General features: G+C 43.7%; 1 protein-coding gene across 1 annotated transcript in view; it reads right to left on the minus strand.

Moving 5' to 3' along the window:
* The window catches only part of LOC144160118 (E3 ubiquitin-protein ligase RNF123-like), a 39,623-nt gene extending 23,405 nt beyond the window's left edge, over positions 1-16,218 (minus strand). The window contains exons 1-16 of the mRNA XM_077691722.1: positions 15,956-16,218; positions 15,511-15,565; positions 14,844-14,923; positions 14,665-14,753; positions 13,437-13,491; positions 11,620-11,705; positions 10,370-10,456; positions 9,288-9,355; positions 8,404-8,647; positions 7,703-7,816; positions 7,504-7,620; positions 5,327-5,493; positions 3,758-3,860; positions 3,309-3,384; positions 2,345-2,406; positions 1,081-1,152 (exon numbers count right to left, since the gene is read on the minus strand). Of these exons, the coding sequence (XP_077547848.1) occupies positions 1,081-1,152; positions 2,345-2,406; positions 3,309-3,384; positions 3,758-3,860; positions 5,327-5,493; positions 7,504-7,620; positions 7,703-7,816; positions 8,404-8,647; positions 9,288-9,355; positions 10,370-10,456; positions 11,620-11,705; positions 13,437-13,491; positions 14,665-14,753; positions 14,844-14,923; positions 15,511-15,565; positions 15,956-16,010 (1,530 nt within the window). The 5' untranslated portion in view covers positions 16,011-16,218. The remainder of the gene's footprint in view (positions 1-1,080; positions 1,153-2,344; positions 2,407-3,308; positions 3,385-3,757; positions 3,861-5,326; positions 5,494-7,503; positions 7,621-7,702; positions 7,817-8,403; positions 8,648-9,287; positions 9,356-10,369; positions 10,457-11,619; positions 11,706-13,436; positions 13,492-14,664; positions 14,754-14,843; positions 14,924-15,510; positions 15,566-15,955) is intronic.
* Positions 16,219-18,701: the final 2,483 nt, after the last annotated feature.

Here is an 18,701-nt window from a genome sequence, read left to right on the forward strand (position 1 = left end):
AGGTATGCAGCTATGACAGAAACATGTTCGTTGGCTGTCAACTTCACTTTGCAATCAATTCGCAGTTAGCACGTTGACATCGATTGCCCTCTTTTTTTTTATCAACCTCTAGCCAATTGGAGTAACCCATTCTCGGGCACTTAATGTTCCAGTGGTTTACTAGTTCATTCATTATCAAGTGGACACCAGAATGAGCAGCGAGAGTTGACATGCATAAAGGTGCAACATTTCCCCCCCCCCCCCCCCCCCTTTTTTTTCCTCAGCTCATTTTCATGAAATAGGATTTGCTTGACAGTTGACTTAAATTACGAGTAAGCCACAGAACTGTTGAAAACAGTCACGAGTACATGTAGAGACCAGCTGCCCACTGCAATAGTTTTACTACCCTTCAGAGTAGCTAATGCAATTTGTTTTTTTCTGTAGTTCAAGCATGCGATCTTTCAATGCAAGAAACAATGCAAGCCAGCAAGGAACACAGATCTTAAAAGGACACTGAAGAGAAAGCCAAAGTTGGTCTAAATAGATAGATTGGCATGCCCAGCAAATTAATATACCAGTCTCTGGGGCAGTACCCTTAAAATAATCTCGTAAATACTCAAAGAATGAAGCTATCAGTCACCCATCAGAAATGAGAGATAACGAGAAGCACACACACACAAGCGCTTAAAGAAACATACAATCTTTCTTTAGACATTAACTTTCATAAGTCATAAACAATTATACATGTACACGTATAATTCAAGCCGTGCCGACGCCGGTTGCAATGGTTATCGCCGGTTCAGCGTATCGGCCACGGCCGCAATGCTTCACTTGATAGGTTTTAGTTCTCCTGCTAGACCACACCGCTGTCTCCCTCGCTTCCGGCCATTATTTGCGTCATGCAAAACATCATAAAATGGTACGAGGGAAATGAGAAAGAAGACGCATTTTTCAATTGGTAATTTCTCCACAATTAAAGCATCTTTCGCAGCCGAATAAATGCTGAGAGGGCTACAGGGAAATTTCACTTTCATCTGAACCAAACGTGCTAGCTTCCTTCAGTGTCCCTTTAGTGACATCATAAACTGTGTGTTAACGTACTCTGCTCCCTGGAGTATTTTCCTTGACAAATGACTCGAATTTTGCGAGAAACAGGTCACGACTTGTCTGGCCCTGAAAATGTAAGGAAACAACCACAAACACAAAACGTGAATGAGAACGAAAGATTGGTAAAGCACTACCACATTACAGACCATGCATGAAAATAAAATTTCCTCGACACTGCAATCTGAAACTCAATTTTCCGATCCTTACCTTTTCTTCACTTCATTCTTAAGGTGTTCAAAACGTACACTACAACACCTTAAAAATTTTCCTCTAATCGTCAAAAAAAAAAAACAAAAACGAAATTGCAGTTTTTTGGTGGCAAAGGTGGTACCGCTCAAATTTTCAATTTTGGTTGTTTGGAAATTCTACCCCTTTGTCTGGAAAATTAACCATAGCTTTCTTGACTTTAGTTCAACAATAAATGTGCTTTCTTTGCTTGAACTTGTAAATGAACAAAATTAAAATTTCTTTGATTCCCCCTCCAACCTTTCTCTTTGTGTTGTGTAGGAGAAAAGCCGCAAAATATTAGATGCCAATTTGCAAGCTTGCAACTTTGCATGGTAATTCCTTAGGACAAGTTTTTCTGCAAGTACTGCTAATGCATTTTTCATGGCTTGCGAGGTAAAAAATTCCAGTTCAGAAAAAGTTGCAACACAAAAAGATTACTTCTTTTTTTTTTTTTCTGTCATTTTAAATTTACATAAAAGTTGCCACCACGGAGTTGTGGGACATATTTTCACATTGCATGCACTGATTCACTAATATATCCCCGCTCCAACGTCAAAGCAAAGAGCAAGAGATCAGGCTATATACATACAACAGGCATTGGAATTTTGAAATGCCGCAAAGTCAGAATATAGATAGAGATTTTTCACTAAAATTTCCCGAAAAGTCACCCCTCAACCTATATACCGGTGAGTGCTTTAATTTTTTTTTTTCATTTCTCGGCTGCAAGGTAAGGGGTTCAATATATTTCCAGCTCGACCTATATTCTGACTTATACGGTAATATAACAACTTTTTTTTACAAACTTAAAGTCTGAACAGGAGCTAGTCGGGCTTATAAAAGTGGTGCGCATAATATTCGCAATTTCTTCTTGCTTTGCGGAAACAAAGGATGAGGAAGCATGTCTACATTTGTGCAAAATACAGCAAGTTTTTGTAGATGCACATTATAGGATTTCAGCCAAGTTTCACATTCTAACATTCACGCCAGTGAAATGCAAACTTAGGACCTATTATCAGAAGCTGGGCAATACCTGTGGCGCATCACTGTCCAAAGTCAGCTGTTCCAAAATCCTCAGCTGGATGTTCTCAATTTCTGGTTTTCCGGGAACAAAAAAAAAAAAAAAAAAGGAAAGAGGCCGTGTCACAATTACAGTTCATTCACAACACTGCTATAACACTTAGCAATATGCTAAGAACAGCTGAAAATAATGTGGTCGTGAAACCAGTCCGCAAGCCAAAGCGACATTCTTTATGCAGAGTCAGAAGGTCGTTTATGCAAGGAACGCACCTAAATACGTAGAAAGGTTTCAAAACAGGGGAACTTCACAATCAATAATTACCTTATTTGTAAAGCAACTATTTTAAGAGCCAACTCTAGTTTCTATTTCGAGGCCCCCTGTGAACAATGCAGCAATTGCATGCATTCACAAGTGTTCATTTTTAAACTTGCTACTTTAAAAACGGTGATCGCAAGAGCTTGCAGAATACAGCAACACTGAGAACTGTCGCAAATAACCCCATCAAAGCCGCGTCGTATGCAGTGAAAGTTTAACATGCACGGTTCATGCTCAAAGTTTTGGTGGCAATTTTTTCCACAAGAAAACCGCGCTCACAAATGTTGTTCTTTTTCCCCACTCCACTTACTGATGTCAACACTAACAGTGCAGTTACAAATCTTCAGGGTGGCATTCAACAACCCACCAGATTGAGTGTTCCCAACACAAGTTATGTCTGAACCAGACAAGATAAATGAAAATCATAGGATTAACATAGAAACTGACAAAACTGAGATCGCGCCACACGGCGGTCTTATCACAACGTTTTTACCCTGGCACTTTTTTCAGCCCTTCAAGCTTAAAAACTAGCTAAGGCTCTAAAACCCCGCACTAAGCAGTGAACATGAAAGATTACGTGAGCTGAATACACAATGCAAACAAGTAAGAATTCGACAAGTCCACTTCTGTGTTAAGAGCATGTAATAAAAAACGCCCTCACCTGTAATTATGACTTTCAACCTCTGTTTTGCAGACGCGTACAGATTCTTCCTGTAGGATTCTTCAGTTGGATGTACCTATGAAAGGAAGCACAAAGACAGCAGCTCTATCATACTATACTGACGCTGAATAAAAGGGAAGGTGACAAGATTAAGAGTTTCAGATGAGGTAGCTGATCATTTTGTGAATCATGTAATGGGGATGGATCTGTAACATATTGCATGCAAGCCACCAGAATTGGGAACCTTAAAAAAATTATTCATTTACAATATACAGAATCATTTGTACCCGTCAATGTGGCTCTAGACTTTCAGGAAGACAAAAAAAAAAATCTAAGACTGCTTGCACCATGAGTGGTTCATAGTACCTGCCACTACGAATCTCTATACAATGACGCCGTGATGAGAGGCTGGTTTGATTTAACAAGTCACAGAAAGCCCCCTGTCTCACCTCTTCCATGAGTTCGAACCAGACTTCCGGAACGAGCGCGGTCAGTGTCTCGTCGTCCGGAGGCTTGACCTCCATAAACATGGCGAACTTGATCTTGTCAAACGTTCACGGCCGTCAAGGGTGAACAGGCTGCCCATTCACTTGAAAGTGGGTTGCCGCCACCAAGGACAACAAATCGGCACTTTGCACGTTAAACCTTGACCTCCATGAAAGGCCTTATATGGCCGAACTGCGCCGGAAGGGTAAATCAACCAACAAAATAGAAACAGGAAGTAACCATACGTCATAATCCGTCAGCACGGGGGTCTGCAATTTTTAACAGCAGAGCTGCTTAGGCTGAGTTTTGTCCATTCGTTGCGCCAAAAAACCTCAAAGGCTCAAGAAAAAAATTTGGTTAGGGAGGTCTTGGAAATTGAACCCAGGATCTTTACGCAGTGGAGCCGGCAGCCTAACCACTGGGCCACCCCAAAGACCCAAGGGATATGGAGTTAGTAGCAGCAGGAAATGAAAACGGGTGCAACCAAATGGGGGGGAAAAAAACAGATTCCTGTGGTTGGAATCGAACCTGGGTCCCTCGCACCATAAAACCAGCATTTACACGAGTGAGCTACAATTGCACTCCGGGCGCACAGCATTTCGTTTGGGTTTGTAGTGCAGGCGTTGGCTTTGGACTTGGCCACGGGTCTTGGCACATGCTAATGGGGTCCACTTTGGGAGAGATGTAAAAGCTTGTGGACGAAACGATCCGGGCCTGCCAGTCACGGAGAGCTTTCAGCGGCAAGTTCGGAAATAAATGCGAGTTGCAACAGCCAGGTCTCTGACAAAGGGGAGGCTGGCGAAACAGCTCTGCTGTTTCGCCAGCCTTGCACCACTAGTGCACGCTGCACCAGTATTGTTACAGTTTGCTCGCAAAAGACACACATGCAAACACAGAAACAAGGGCGCACTCAGGCATCTCTCCTTGAATAACACCTGAAAGATTGTGCCATCGACTCTCGATAATTCAAAGTCACTTAATTAAAACTTCCAGTTAATTAGAAGTGATGCGTTAGCCCTAGCAATTTTACATGCACTCCAATAGAAAAAAACTGCTTGATAAATCGAAGCTAAAACGCATTATATTGGTTAACTGGAACCTATTTCGAAGAACATGCATCCAGATGACCGTGTTTGCTCTATAAAATTCAAAATTTCCATTCACAAAGACAGTGCCATGTCCTGCACTGATGTCGGCGCCATTCCAATTGAGGCAGCTCAACATTTAATAAAGCAGCGGGCCAGTTGACCCTCGCGCCAGCATAGACTACGCTTCAGAGTTTGATGTTAGCCGTAAGTCTCAACTACCATAGCAGACATGTCGTATGCTTGACCTGGCCACAAAAGTCACGATTCTTGATGAAATCAGAAAGGAACACGCGTTCCCAGTCAATAACAATGTTGTTCTTGTGCTTTTGCTTAATTGGAAGCTCAATTAATTCAAAGCCTTTTGCAGTCCCCACAAAATTCGTACCAACTGGACTAAGACTGCAGCAGTGTACCGAGAAGTAGGACTGGCCGTGGAAAGGATATAGCACGCTCTCGAGGAAGTAGCGTCTTGACGAGTCGTGCTGCAAGATGCTCAGCAGGAGGCACAGGTGGCGCTTCTGGTGGAGGAAGTCCAGGGTGCCGGGAGAATAGCGGTAGCCGGACAGCAGAGCCTCGACCACATTCTCCAGACACTTCTTGATTTCCTGGGGCTGCGTTGAAAACGCACAAGCAGGTGAAAAAAAATTCTACAGAAGTTATCGAGAAGATCTGCAGAAACTCCGAAGAGACAACTGTCGGATGAATGCGTGACACCTTTGCTATATACATTGAGCCCTTTTGTAGCTGGCTTCACTACTACATAAAAACTGGAAAGATATCTTTCCAGTGGTATTATACGGAAGATAGTGTCAAATTAGGATGGCCTCAGGGCCTTTTATTAAATACCTCCATAAAACCGCATGTGTCCTTATGCAGAGCTACACGTCTAGCTTCCTTAAAGTCGGTTCCACTGCAATACGCTGATGCACTGCTTGTGCAGCATTTAACCTAAGAACAGTTAAGTGGTCTTATACGGAAATATGAAGGTTTCAGGGCCTTTAACTAACAGCATTTTTTATTCAGCGAAAGTGTAACACCTCAAACGTTGCACAGAGGTTCCCTTGTTGGGTCCACCTACTTACGCATTTACAAGGAATTCCTTGTAAACACAAAGCTGGGCTCAAAGGCAGTGCTTAGACCGTGGCTGTCTTTACAAAAGTATGTATGAACAAGGGAAACAAAATCATAGTCCATCAATAGAAAAAAATTGGCCACGTATCTGCTCCTTTCGTTGCAAATGTCGTCAAAAGACGATAGTCTTAGTAGACATTTGCCAAGGAAATGCCCCCCTCTGCTTTCACGCTCATTTCTCATGCTGTTCCTGTACCGGCGCGCTCATTCCAAGGTAAACACACTAAAGGTTTGCGCAAGGCGATTTGAATTTACCGCGTTCCACTGCTACAGGCCGTGTTCCTCGATGCCAGCGCTACAGTACGGCGGAGATGCGCGTGAATGGAGGCGGCCGACTAGAAGGTTTATAGAGCCACGTGGCCGTGCTCCACGTGCGTTCCAAGCAGAATGTGGAACCTAGCTAGTGGAACCTTTCGTAGCTGTTGCCGCGTGATTTTTCATATGCCGCCAGGAGGCGGCGGTTTTCTGCAGTAGATGTAGAATATCATTTGCTATCGAAAAACCAAGCATCCATGAATTTTTTAATAAAGGAACACTGTAAATATCCCTTGTGTACTAATTTCCTCTTATATTTGCGTAATTTCTTGTTCTTGTTCAACAAAGTTGACAAGTATGAACATATAAACCGGGCTTAGACGTTTACATGTGGCTGTGAGTATATAAGACTATTGCGCAATATCAATTTTACTTTGGCCGGGTGGCTGAATCGAGTCACAGATAGACAGACGGACAGACCAAAATTTCTGGGTTCAAGTAGCCCAATAAAGACTATCGTCTTTAAACTGCAGGAAAGTCCCAAGTGTGCAGACAACAAAAGAATCACTGCCGGTGGTGCATTTCTTAATGTTTAACACCTCAGCCCTTTTGAACTTTTCTTTCTCGAACAGCAGCCATTCTGTCATTTGGCTCAGCAACACTGCCATCATACTGGGGCATCACAGCTCTGGCTTTCAAACACACTAACCGCAGTTTCCGCTCGACCGGTTTAGCAAATAAAAGACAACATCATTACCGTCCTTTCTCAAAGAAAGTTGACAGAATTGTAAAATCTTTCTTGCACTACAACTGCAGCAAAAGTGCATCAAAACCTTCGATATAAAAGTGTGTCTGATCGATCATCAAGCAATCAGAGACCCAAATTATAGACGAAAAACGAACCCACGAGATGATTTTTCGCGCACTAAGTAAACGCAGCTATGAACTATCTAAACGTATACCGATACGTGGTTTATGAGGTGAAACTGTACTATTGTACTCCTCCTTCATGATCGATGTCTGTATTGTTTGATCTAAAACCATTCGTTTTCCTCAATATTCAAGTAATTGCGTTTTGACACAGTGAAAGACCGGTTTCACGTACGCGTCGCGTGCCCAAAGATCGTATCAGAGTTGTTCAGTCGACCAACCAGTGCACGGGGAAATGCATTCGTTTTTTGACAGGACCCCATTGATCTCCTTAAAAAGAAGCTTCTGCTTTAAAAGGAACTCACCTCCAACAGAGCCCAAAACAGCTCGAGCAGCGTGGAGACTCTTCGGCCGTCAGGGCACTCCTCAAACACTTGGAACAGGAATGGCAGGAAGGAGACTTCCATGATATAATGGGACGCCTGCGTGAAACACGGGAGAAAAAATGAAAACATGCTCGAGCAAAGCAAGGGCCCACGTTCACTCGAAGCATGTCCCCCTCACCAGCAGTGGACCGAGCCGCCGAAGCACTGGAGCCGCAATAAGCAGGGCCTGAACCTTGGTCCCTTGACGAAAGACGTCCAGGCCATCAGTGAGGTAGGTCGACTGAGACGCACCCTGTGAGCAGTTTAACAAGAGAGGAGTGCGTTTTGATACTCTGCGTTTTATAGGTGGGCCGTCAGCAAATTCATATGGCGGTTAACTGATTGTGTACTCAATTATGTGGCACACCGGTCTTAAACCAAAAAAGTTTATTTTTACAGTTATGGTGATGAAAAATTGGGGGACATAAGCAGTTTCTCATTCTGATTGTAGATATAAAATTTGTTTTTGTGTAAAACGACTATATATTCAAAGTTATTAGTATTTTTATAGTTGATTTTTTTGACAGCCTTTGTGAAAGAACGGCTGGAGGGGTGGAGCTGAATAAGGTACCACTAAACTGTGCATAAATCAAGGAGTGCAATAAGACTGACATTATCATTCTACCTGGTCTGTAGCAGAAGTTACGACCATTTGAAGTTGGGCTCGAAAGGTGGGAACCCAAAAAACCGGTTTTGCCTTCCAGGTCCAAACTCAGGATATGAGATGAATAATAAAGGGATGAGCCCAGTCCCCCGGACTTGCGCTGACATCTTTACGATTCACTGATTAATCAGGCCACAACACAAACTTGCAGCATGCGGTCAATACGGCACACGCACTTTGTCCACCTCCTCGTAGACGGGCAGTAGCCTCTTGGTCCACAGCAGCAGGAGACGTGCCCGCTCGGCGTCGCGCAGCGAGGTCTTCTCCAGGGGCCGGTAGCCCTCAACGGGGTGCCGCAGGGGGGTTGCCCCGAAGTTTGCCACCAGCTTCTCGCCAAAGGCCAGGCTGACGGCCGGGAAGTAGGCCAGGCCCGGTCCTATCCGCACATTGTCGAACGCCTCACCCATGGGGCGCCCATTCCTAGAAAAAGGAATCGCCCCTCAAACAGTGGCACACCTTTCGCTACGAACTTGAGCGTACCATGGCTAAGCTTACTCTGGGACTGCCCATCTCCGCCCAGATCTCTTTGAGGCACCTCCTTGGACCCTGGCTTACTACCGGCATGGCAAGTCGCGCAACAAAAGCGCTCTTAACGTTCCTCCAGAGCACTGGACTTGTGAGTGAGCTATGAACTCTCAGACAAATGACTATATCGTTTCGTGTGCGTCTGTGTGTTTGAGTATTCATGTGTAAGTGAGAGTTCTTTTCATATATTTTCATCCCACCTTCACCCCCATTTGGTGTAGCAAGTTGGGCGCCCGGCCTGGCTGACTTCACTTTCCCATTAAGGATGTTTCTTTCTCTCTTTTTTGTAAACATGTCACAGAATCACTGCTCTTGACCTGCTTGTGGAATTGCAATGCGGTGAAAATGCCAAAGACTCATTAGCAGCTCACTCATCCGCCTTGATCCAAGATACAGGAGGAGGACTCAAAAACCCTGACAGATCACACATCGGAGAGCGTTACACCTATCTTATAAGCGTAGTGTGAAAATAAGGTCACTTCCTCCAATTCAATTAACGATGTCAGCGAGGCAACGTGTTGCGTGGTTCACTCACCGATAGAAGTGTACAGTGCCCTTGTCAAGGTCAATGCAGCAGCCAATGACATCGCCAGCGACCCATTCCTGCAGAAGGGAATGTTCTCCACCATCACAGTACACTACAACATCACAGTACAATGCAAATTGTACAAACCAAAAGCAAATAGAAAGTGTAACATTCTGGAACTTTGGGCTTAACAGAGGCACAAGGCACAAATATGGGATCAGTAATGAGGTGTGACAAGCATTAACCATGCCACTTTTTAACAGCAGAGATATTTATGCTTGAGCTTGGTCCGGTTGCGTCTAAAAAAATACCAAGAAAAAAACTGTGCAGCCTGTAAGGATTATTAAGGCGGAGAGTTGGGCGAGTTGGTTACTGACTAATGAACTCACACTTCTAGCGAACTTTAACACAGGACGAAGAAGGAAAACACGAAACACACGCTAGACGTGTGTTTCGTCTTTTTCTTCTTCTTCCTGTGTTAAAGTTCGCTAGAAGTGTGAGTTCATTAGACTGTAAGGATTCGCTACCATGTACATGGTATTACAAAAGTCAAGCCAGCTTTCGTGCCTGCTCGAGTGTTTGCTGGTATTGGTCATACCTAAATGTTAAAATAAACCAGTTTATCTTTCACTTACTGCTGACGGCACTTGCCGGTACAAGGTCGGCTCACATCTCATGAAACAGTAAACACAAATATGAAGTTATGACGCTAAAAGCTTCTTAATACAACAAAAAGAAGATTATTTGCAGCATCTTTAAGCCTGCACAAAATCTGCAAGCATTCTTCAATTCATCACACACATGCCCTTTGGCAGGACTGCCTCCATCCAGGACAGGCTCCGAACCGACTCCAAGAACATCCACAAGTTGGTCGAACACACACACTTATGATCCAAGTCTGGTTGTTTTTTAGCAGCAGACCTTTTTAACCTTTCGAAGGTAAATAAAACTGGATTGTGAAGCAGGACCTGCAGTTGCATAAACAAGGGTCAAGGGTAATAAGCACCCAAACTCTCATGCAGAAAGCAATGCGTTAGTGTTCCCAAAACTGAACGTCCAACATTAGGGGTGGACAGTAATTCCCCACTTGCCTCTCCGTACTTGAAGGTGGCCACATTCCATTTGCGGACCCGGTTCCCGTCATAGGCGTACGAGTCTGGTGTGTCGCCAACTCCTTTCTGCAAGGGGCATAAACACTACTAACACTACTGTCCCGTAAACACTAACAATACCAACACTACTGCATAAACACTACTGTGATAAGGTCAGAAGCTGTGGGCGGGAGTTGGTATGGATGCAATAAATTTTCATCTCTCGTTGAAGAGCACTTGTGCTCAGAACCCTAATATGGTATTAGTGAAGTCATCTCTGCAAAAATGAATAGTTTTAAATCGTTTTATTGTTCGACTTTTACACCTTAATCATTTGGTTGTACTGTAACTATACATTTGTTGTGCTTAGCTTGTCGAGAAACTCAAACTTTTGTGCCAAAGTATTGTTAAAACTTGGTAAACAACCATATAACGCAAATTCTAAACACTGTATAATTTACGAATGTTTGTTTTTTCCATACCCTTCCTGCGAAAATTTAGAAGAGGTTATTGGCAGCATTTTACAATAAGTAATAAATGAATCTTTTGGTAGTGCAACGGAAGATGGGACACTGGAAAAATGGCTGTTTTTTTGTATGTCCCATCTGCCATTGCATGATCAAAAAATTACACTACTACTTCGCTTGTGTGCAGATAAGCTCGTATGTGTTCTCTGAAAACCTGCAGTGCCCGAACCTTCCCTTCCAACCGTCCTTGTTCAACAATACCTAGGAGATGGGTGCAATGGCGCACACAAAGCCTGCTTCCAGGTGAAATCTGGCAACTGAAAGTGCGGACTTGTGGAAGGTGTTTCCCTATTCGAGTCAGAGAAGGGAAAAGGACAACGGGTGAAAGGAGTATCGACAATATTCTTGAGGTCCCTAGAGGACTGCCCATCTTAAAGCCATGGCTTCGAATTGCAGATATACAAGCTTTTGCGGGGTTCGCTGATGGTTGGCCTTGGGTTAGCTAACTTAGGATTCGCATTTGGCCGTTTTGGATTGCATCGGCTAGGACTTAGTTTCTGATTCAAGCTATGGGCTGGGAAAGTGTGGTTAAAGGTGCAGCTAGGCTGTGCAACCACAGTTTAGTTCAGCTTTGGCTAAATTAAACCAGTCGGTGTGGAGAACACACTCTGCTTGTAAGATACACGGTGTGCACAAGACAACGTGTTGCTTTCCATGCTTCCGCTTCGAGGACCTTCAATGTGCTATAACTCATAGCCGGGGAAGGGTAAGAAGGAAACGTACCTCCTGTGAAAACTTGCAGCTATTTGTGGCCCAGCCAACCTGCATGGCTCCTTTGGTGCCCAGCATAAGCTCATACTGCCACTTCCCTGTCAGCAACACAAGAAAAGACAATGGTAGATAGCCATAAAATGCAAAAGTACAGCGCGGTAATACCAGCCACCTTTTTCTCACTGCTATGCACCAAAGTTTGTACGAACATATCAGACTAGCTTACACAGAATTTGCACTTATATTAAGGTGCCATACAAAAAAAAATGCCGCAAATTGCCTACCCCCTAGTGAACCTATCAAATGTGTGTCACACATACAATGCACCGAGGCATTACTAGCCTATCAGAGGTCCAATAATTATATTTGTTGTCTGTGAGGAACATGTGGCATTTTATCACATCAACATAGGTAATTACGCCCTTCCTCTCTTTTCATAAAGTGTTTATCTTCTAAAGTAGAATGCTTCCGACCAGGTTGTGTGAATTTAAGACAAAAGTGTGGCGCATTTTCTCCAGTGCTTCTCTGTACTGCATTTAGAAGACAATTGAGGTAAATTAGTGTTTGATATCCCTGAGATATTTTGAAATTCTATCTGGTTCTTATACTACCTATCTGCTTCTTATACTAGTGCCTATGCAATGACCAATCTTAGGAAATCAAACAGTCTTACTGCATCAGAGTATTTGTATAATCTCTACGTTTCAGTAATTTTGTACATTTTCCGCCCTTATCGTATTCATAAATACTGTATACACAACCAATTCATCATGGGATAAGCAACATTCAAAACCCGATACTCATTAAGTGCAGACACTGGTCGTAAAACAACTTCCTTTAATTTTCAAGTAAACTTTGTGAAACTTGTCAGTCTTGCTGCTTTTTTCCCACTGATTTCAAATATGCCATCATTTTCTGATTCAGTCAGTCAGTTCCCAAGATAATTAGAGATAATTATTCACTTTTGGAGGAATAATACACAAAACAGTATAGGTCATAGAACTGTAACCTTTATATTTTCCAATACTATGAACACTGGTGAATGCAATAATTGAAGCAGTCTTTTGGTGGATCGCTTGGAATCACTTTTACAGCTCACTAAACTTTGGTATATGAAATGGGCACTCAAATTGCTACTGGTGCCCCCAAAGTTTAATGAGCTGTAAAAGTATAACCAAGTAATGCACCAAAAAACGTCTTCAAGTAAACTTGGTGAAACTTGTCAGACTTGCTGCTTTTTTCCCACTGATTTCAAATGTGCCATTATTTTTTCAGTTGGCCGATTAGATCCAGAGCATTTTTTGGTGAAACAATAAACAAAACAGTGTTGGTCATAAAACTGCACTCTTTATATTTTCCAATACAGGTGAATGCAATAATCAAAGCAGTTTTTTGATGCCCCACTTGGAACTAATTTTACAGCTCATTAATTAAACTTTGGTGGCACCAGTGGCAAGGAACCATTTTGAGTGCCCATTTTAAACACCGAAGTTTAATGAGCTGTAAAATTAGTTCCAAGCGGTGCATCAAGAAACTGCTTCGATAATGGCACATTTGAAATCAGTGGGGAAATAGCAGCAAGACTGAAAAGTGTCACAAAGTTCACTTGAAAATTAAAAGTTCTTAAGACCAGCGTACCCCTTAAAAGGCATTGCCCAATCACCCCTACTGTTTTGAAAGATGAATAAACCGGCAGCTCAAGATACATACGCACTATACTTGTGCGGTGAGCAACTGCAATTTTTAGTGTTGTTTTGACCACAATGATAGTTTCAAATCGCACAAAAAATGCGTCAAAAATTAATTTTAGTATGAAACTAAGGACCCACCTTTATAAACGCAGCAGGTAGCTCTTATTGTGTTGAAATCCCTCTGACTTGAAAGCTGCAAAGGTGTCAAGAGAATCAACTCGGCTTAAAAGCACACCATGACTGACCACACACTAAGCAGCTTAATGAGCCATTTGTATTAATAAAACTGTCATCGCGTTACTGGCTGTCTATACACAGCAAGTAATAAAACTTGAGCCCTGAATCGTCCCCGCCAACCCATGACCAATAAAGTTTCTATCCATCTTGAGCCTGGTATACTGTGGGCTTCGAAACAAGGCACGAATTATAGAACACACAGTTAGTTTATTCTCCTGCTATTTTGTTTTGTGGCCCCCTAGCTCTTTCACAACACAAGGTAAATGGCTCCCATATTTGGATGCAACGTGTAACAAATGCTCTTTGGATCTAATTACGAGCAGCACATCCCAGTATATTATTAAAAATAACAAACAAAACGTGACCGACGCACAACTATTTCAACCTAAAACCTAGAACACGTAAAACAACCCAAAACAGCATTGCCACGTTTGAACCTTGCAATTTAAACACTAGTAGAACAACCACTATAGAACTCGCTGCATTGAAATTGCCAGGGTATTCTAACTAGCATAGGCTACAGGTGCCCGAACCTTTATGGGTACTTCAAATGACTCCGCGTTGCTCACACATCACAATATTTTAAAAAATATTCTGTTGCCTTTGAAGTTAAATTGATGAAAATTCACTGCACTATATTGCTAGTGTAATATGTACCATTAGCCCCGCAACTAACTGATAAAAAGGTAGCTAGCTAATACACTAAAAGCTGAACAAGTTTTTATTTTAATGCACTTTTTAATTTTTATTTTACGTCCACACTTTACTTTGTGAAGTATAATGTACAGCACACATCACTTGGACATCCAGTTTAATGGAAACCCCTAGATATGTACAAATCAGCTTAAGGTGCTAATTTCACATCAAATAGAAACACATTAGAGTGTCACAGCATCAATGACAACATTCTAGATGTACTGGATGGTCCTTAGACATAATGAAGACCATATTCTGCTACACAGTGCCTCACTACAAAAAGATATCTAGGGGATTAACTCCAGCAGGCAAGCTGGGGAAGCCCTCCTGAATTTAAAGATGTACAATACAGGCACAAACGAGTAAGAAGATATGGCAATGGTAGGAGAAAGTTTGTATACTGCAGACACACATAACATGTGTTCAACCTTACCCCGAGCCTGTCTTGGCTGACAAGAAACGTCCCAAATTTGGAGCAGATGTCAAACGTGACGTGATGCGGTCCCAGCCGTCCATAATCGCCTGAAAAGAAAAAAAATTTGCGGTTAAAGGTAAGAAGACATCGACTCCGCGAAGAAAAGTGTGTTCTATCGTCCCCAACATACGACTTACTCTCAGGAACCTGCCCTTTGAACAAGCTCTCAAGCTCAAAGTCGATGAAGTCATCCAAGTCCTCCAACCTCAACGTGGCTCTGAAAAGATGAGTGCTATATTACTCCATCATAAGCTGGACGGTCTATCGAAAAGAAGTGGGTAATGTTGTGGTGATACGACTCATAGTCAAGATGTCCCCTTCGTCACTAGACCGTACCAAGGTTAATAGTTATCAATGACAGAGAGATGTACTTGTTGCGCTACGTTGATCACGTTTTGCTTGCTGCCGATAGCACACAAGGAATACGCATACATTTAAATGTGTCCTTCATTTTCTAGCCATAATGAAAGTCATACTGTGCAATACCAGCATTAAAAGAAGGCAGTTTACGTTCACTTTCCTAGCTCTTAAATCCCCTTATTTCGGCCACAATTTGTAATTGCCTGATGCATGCTATACTCTACGAATGGCAACCTACGGTGTATACATGCAAACGGCATATCACATGTCAACAATTAGCACTATCCTTACAGAATCAAGCTGACACAAAATAGCATGCACTTTACCTGTAATACTGCTACCGCCCTGAATAATATTGACAACTTCAGAGATTGGCAAGCAGTTTTGCGTAATGTACTATAATCTGGGATGTTGTCCTTTACTTAAAAATGCATATATACGTACTTTTCTTGTGCCTCTGACGTCACGGGTCTCTTAAACACGTACTCCAGCATTGCCTCTGTTTTAAAAGATATGACGAAGGAAATAAAATGAGCCAAGTATATCTCGCACGTATGCGAAAAACATATATCTTTGGCAGACTCGCCTACCTAGCTCTCAGACAATTTTATCAGCTTATTCGTAAACAAAATCAATTTCTATGGGCTACCAATTTCCTCGGAGCAGTGGTCATGTCATGCGAGCAACAACTGTTAAACCCTTTAACAGAGCAAAACCTTCAACGCGCCGTGATTGACGCCACAGCTGCAATTTAAAGCGATAAACAATTGTCGGAACCAAACAACGCAACAAAAACGCCATAAGTTGAACGACGCTTTGGGGGGCGCTATTACAGTAGCGCTCGCGTTGTTATTCCGCTCAGGGGCATTGAGCGCCGTAATTATCTTACCTAGCCAAGCGTTCCTACGACCCACCGTTGCAAGGTTCTGGGGCCAAACTTCCATGCCTCGAAGACTTTAAAAGAGTGATAGTCCCCTGCGGAAAGAGGCGAACGTGAAGCTTAAATTTCCTCCAGGAAACATCGCCGATTTCTACGCCATAATATGACAGCGCAAACAAAATCGCGATCGCACAGCACGAAGAAAGTATACTTGCATTTCAGGAGTCGAGCTCGACGTAGCCGCACGGACGTGCACGCGATCGTGGCCAAATGCGGCGAAACATTCAACGCAACGCCATGGCAACGCAACGAGCATGCGACCTGCGTCGCACTCTCAGCAAACTGTCGTACGAACGCTCGAAAAAGCAGCGTCGCCGCTTCACTACTCACAAACCGAAAGCCGTATAACCCGACCAGTGTCCGACGACGATCCGCACTTCCCGAACTCCTAGCTCACAGCGCGCATACCCGATAGCCGTGTTTTCTTGCTCGATCCCTCCGTCGATTTATCACGAGACCTACAACGCCGTTCACGTGCACGGATCGTCTGCACAGGCCATGGCTACTTGTTCTCGCAGTTTTCCCGCACGGTGCAGCGCAAGAGCAAAATCCAGAAGCTCTGCAAACGGAAACCCAACCGACGCGGACTGCTCTTCTGTTTGTCTGCTTTGTTTGGGCCGTCAGTGCAATGCGCGGGTCATTTGAAACCGCTTATATTCGCACCAAATGCAAGTTCGTACTGTGTAAGCGCTAAAAGCGAGCTTTGTTCCAAAATAAAACGTAGATTTGTCGCGTGTAAGCTTTGCTATCGCTACTTAAAGTTAACACTATCATCATCAAGAAAATAAAACGAAACCGAAACTTTTGCACTAATATTTGGCGTGTGTCGCAGTTTTATGTGTACTAAAGCCCCATCATCTTATAAGTGTACATGTGTTATACGACCGCGAGGACAACTCAGCGACGAACGTCGAGGTGGAGAGTACACCATATTATGTTGGGTAAATTAGTGTTGCATTTTTAAAACAAAAAACTGCGCGTGAAGGACAGGACTATGACGAAAGATAAGACGGGTGCAGACTCACAACTAAATTTTACTAAAAATACACACATGCGCACAAGGAACTGCTTAAGGATTCGTACTCATTCCCGTAAAAGGTAGTGGAAGGCTAGCTAATACAATTTGCGCGGTTCTTGCGTATTGCCAATTGCCAATGTGACACTGTCACTGTCGCAGAATTGTATATATCAGTCCTACGATTATCGGAAAAAAATCAGCCACCTTCACTATTTAGATGCGAAGACTGAGGAGACAGCGGAGCTGGTGGTCTTGGCTTTCCTTAGGTTTGCCATCTTATCGGTAGATCGCACGGTGATGCCGCCGAGCGAACGCCGTCTCTATCAACTGGAAGAACGCCTGACGTCAGAGGTTACGTCATCACTAGGCGCAGCCAATCACCGACGCGCGCCTCCCCACCCGAGCGTCTGCGCCACGACGTGTCCTGTCCTCTTTCTTGTGTACGCCCATTTTTAGCGCTAAAACCACGTCGCAAAATCGCCACACCCGCTCGTCGGCTCCTTGCTTCCTCGCCACTTCCCCTCACACTTCTTGACCTAGCATTTTCCTCATTTCCACTTTGCTGCGCCGACTTCTGAACGACGCCCGGCACGGCTGGAACTCAAGCGTAAACAGCTCCGCTGTTAAAAAAATTAAGCTCTTTTTGACACCGCAATTTTTTTACCATCTGCCCTGGATTTCATCGAGTTGCAAACTCCTTGCTTTGGAGTAGCAGACATAAACTGATTTTTGGAAGTGTTTTTGTTTGTTGTGCACGCTGTAGTAGCCTCGTAATATCAACTGTGCACGAGCAAAAGTCGGTCAAACACTCCACCTGGTAAGTGTTCCACCGGGCGTGAAACCTCGCAGGCGTACTGAGGACGCAGGCGGACGACGCCTCTCTGCGACTGCGAAGGCGTGTCGTGTGGAGGTGGGGGAGGGTCAATGTGACATTGGCCAGCTGTGCGGGAATCGGGAATTTCTTTCTGTCGAGGCTCAGTAAAAACGCACAAATTATAGACAATGAATTATCTAAGCATCCGTGCGGTATAAAGACTTCGACGCGCACTATACTTAGCATCTATTTCAATCAAGGATGCAGAATATACAAGTGCATATATTCAGGCAAATAAACAGCCGAAGATTGTCATAAAAAGCTTTTTGCCTTAATCCAGCCAGGAAAGGCCCCTCCAAATGCTTGTATATGTCCGACAAGCCGGTTGTAAAGCCACAGCTTCCAGCCACAGACGTTTCCGGCGCGTTTATGAATTCTTTCCGGCTCGTTAGCACCTTAGCTTCTATTCAAAGCGGTCTCGCGCATGCGCAACAGTCGTGAGTCGGTTCCCCGGGATCACAAGGCTCAACCCACTCCCCCCCAGGGGCACCCCAGGGTCATCACCAAAATCCCAACTGGCCCCAGCAAGCCCTACCTCCTACACAGCTTCCTCCCACTAGCCCTCCTGGGGCGGTATTCTCGAGTTTTGTCCCTTTTGCGTCCCTTTCAAAAGTGTCCCTTTTGGCAAGCCCTGATTGGCTAAAAGCAAACAACCGGAAGTGGCGTAGCGCAAGCGCGGCAAACCTACTGCCAACGCTTACTGCTTAACTGGAAGTACTTCACGAGGAAGGGGCGCAAAAGGGACGTTTTCAAAAGGGACAGTTACGAGAATACCGCCCCAGCTCACATAAATGTTTCTCTCC

The sequence above is a fragment of the Haemaphysalis longicornis genome, unplaced genomic scaffold (genome assembly GCF_048455015.1).
Source record: "Haemaphysalis longicornis isolate Haplotype H1 unplaced genomic scaffold, Haemaphysalis longicornis Haplotype H1 scaffold_10, whole genome shotgun sequence".
In the NCBI taxonomy this organism is placed as follows: domain Eukaryota; kingdom Metazoa; phylum Arthropoda; class Arachnida; order Ixodida; family Ixodidae; genus Haemaphysalis; species Haemaphysalis longicornis.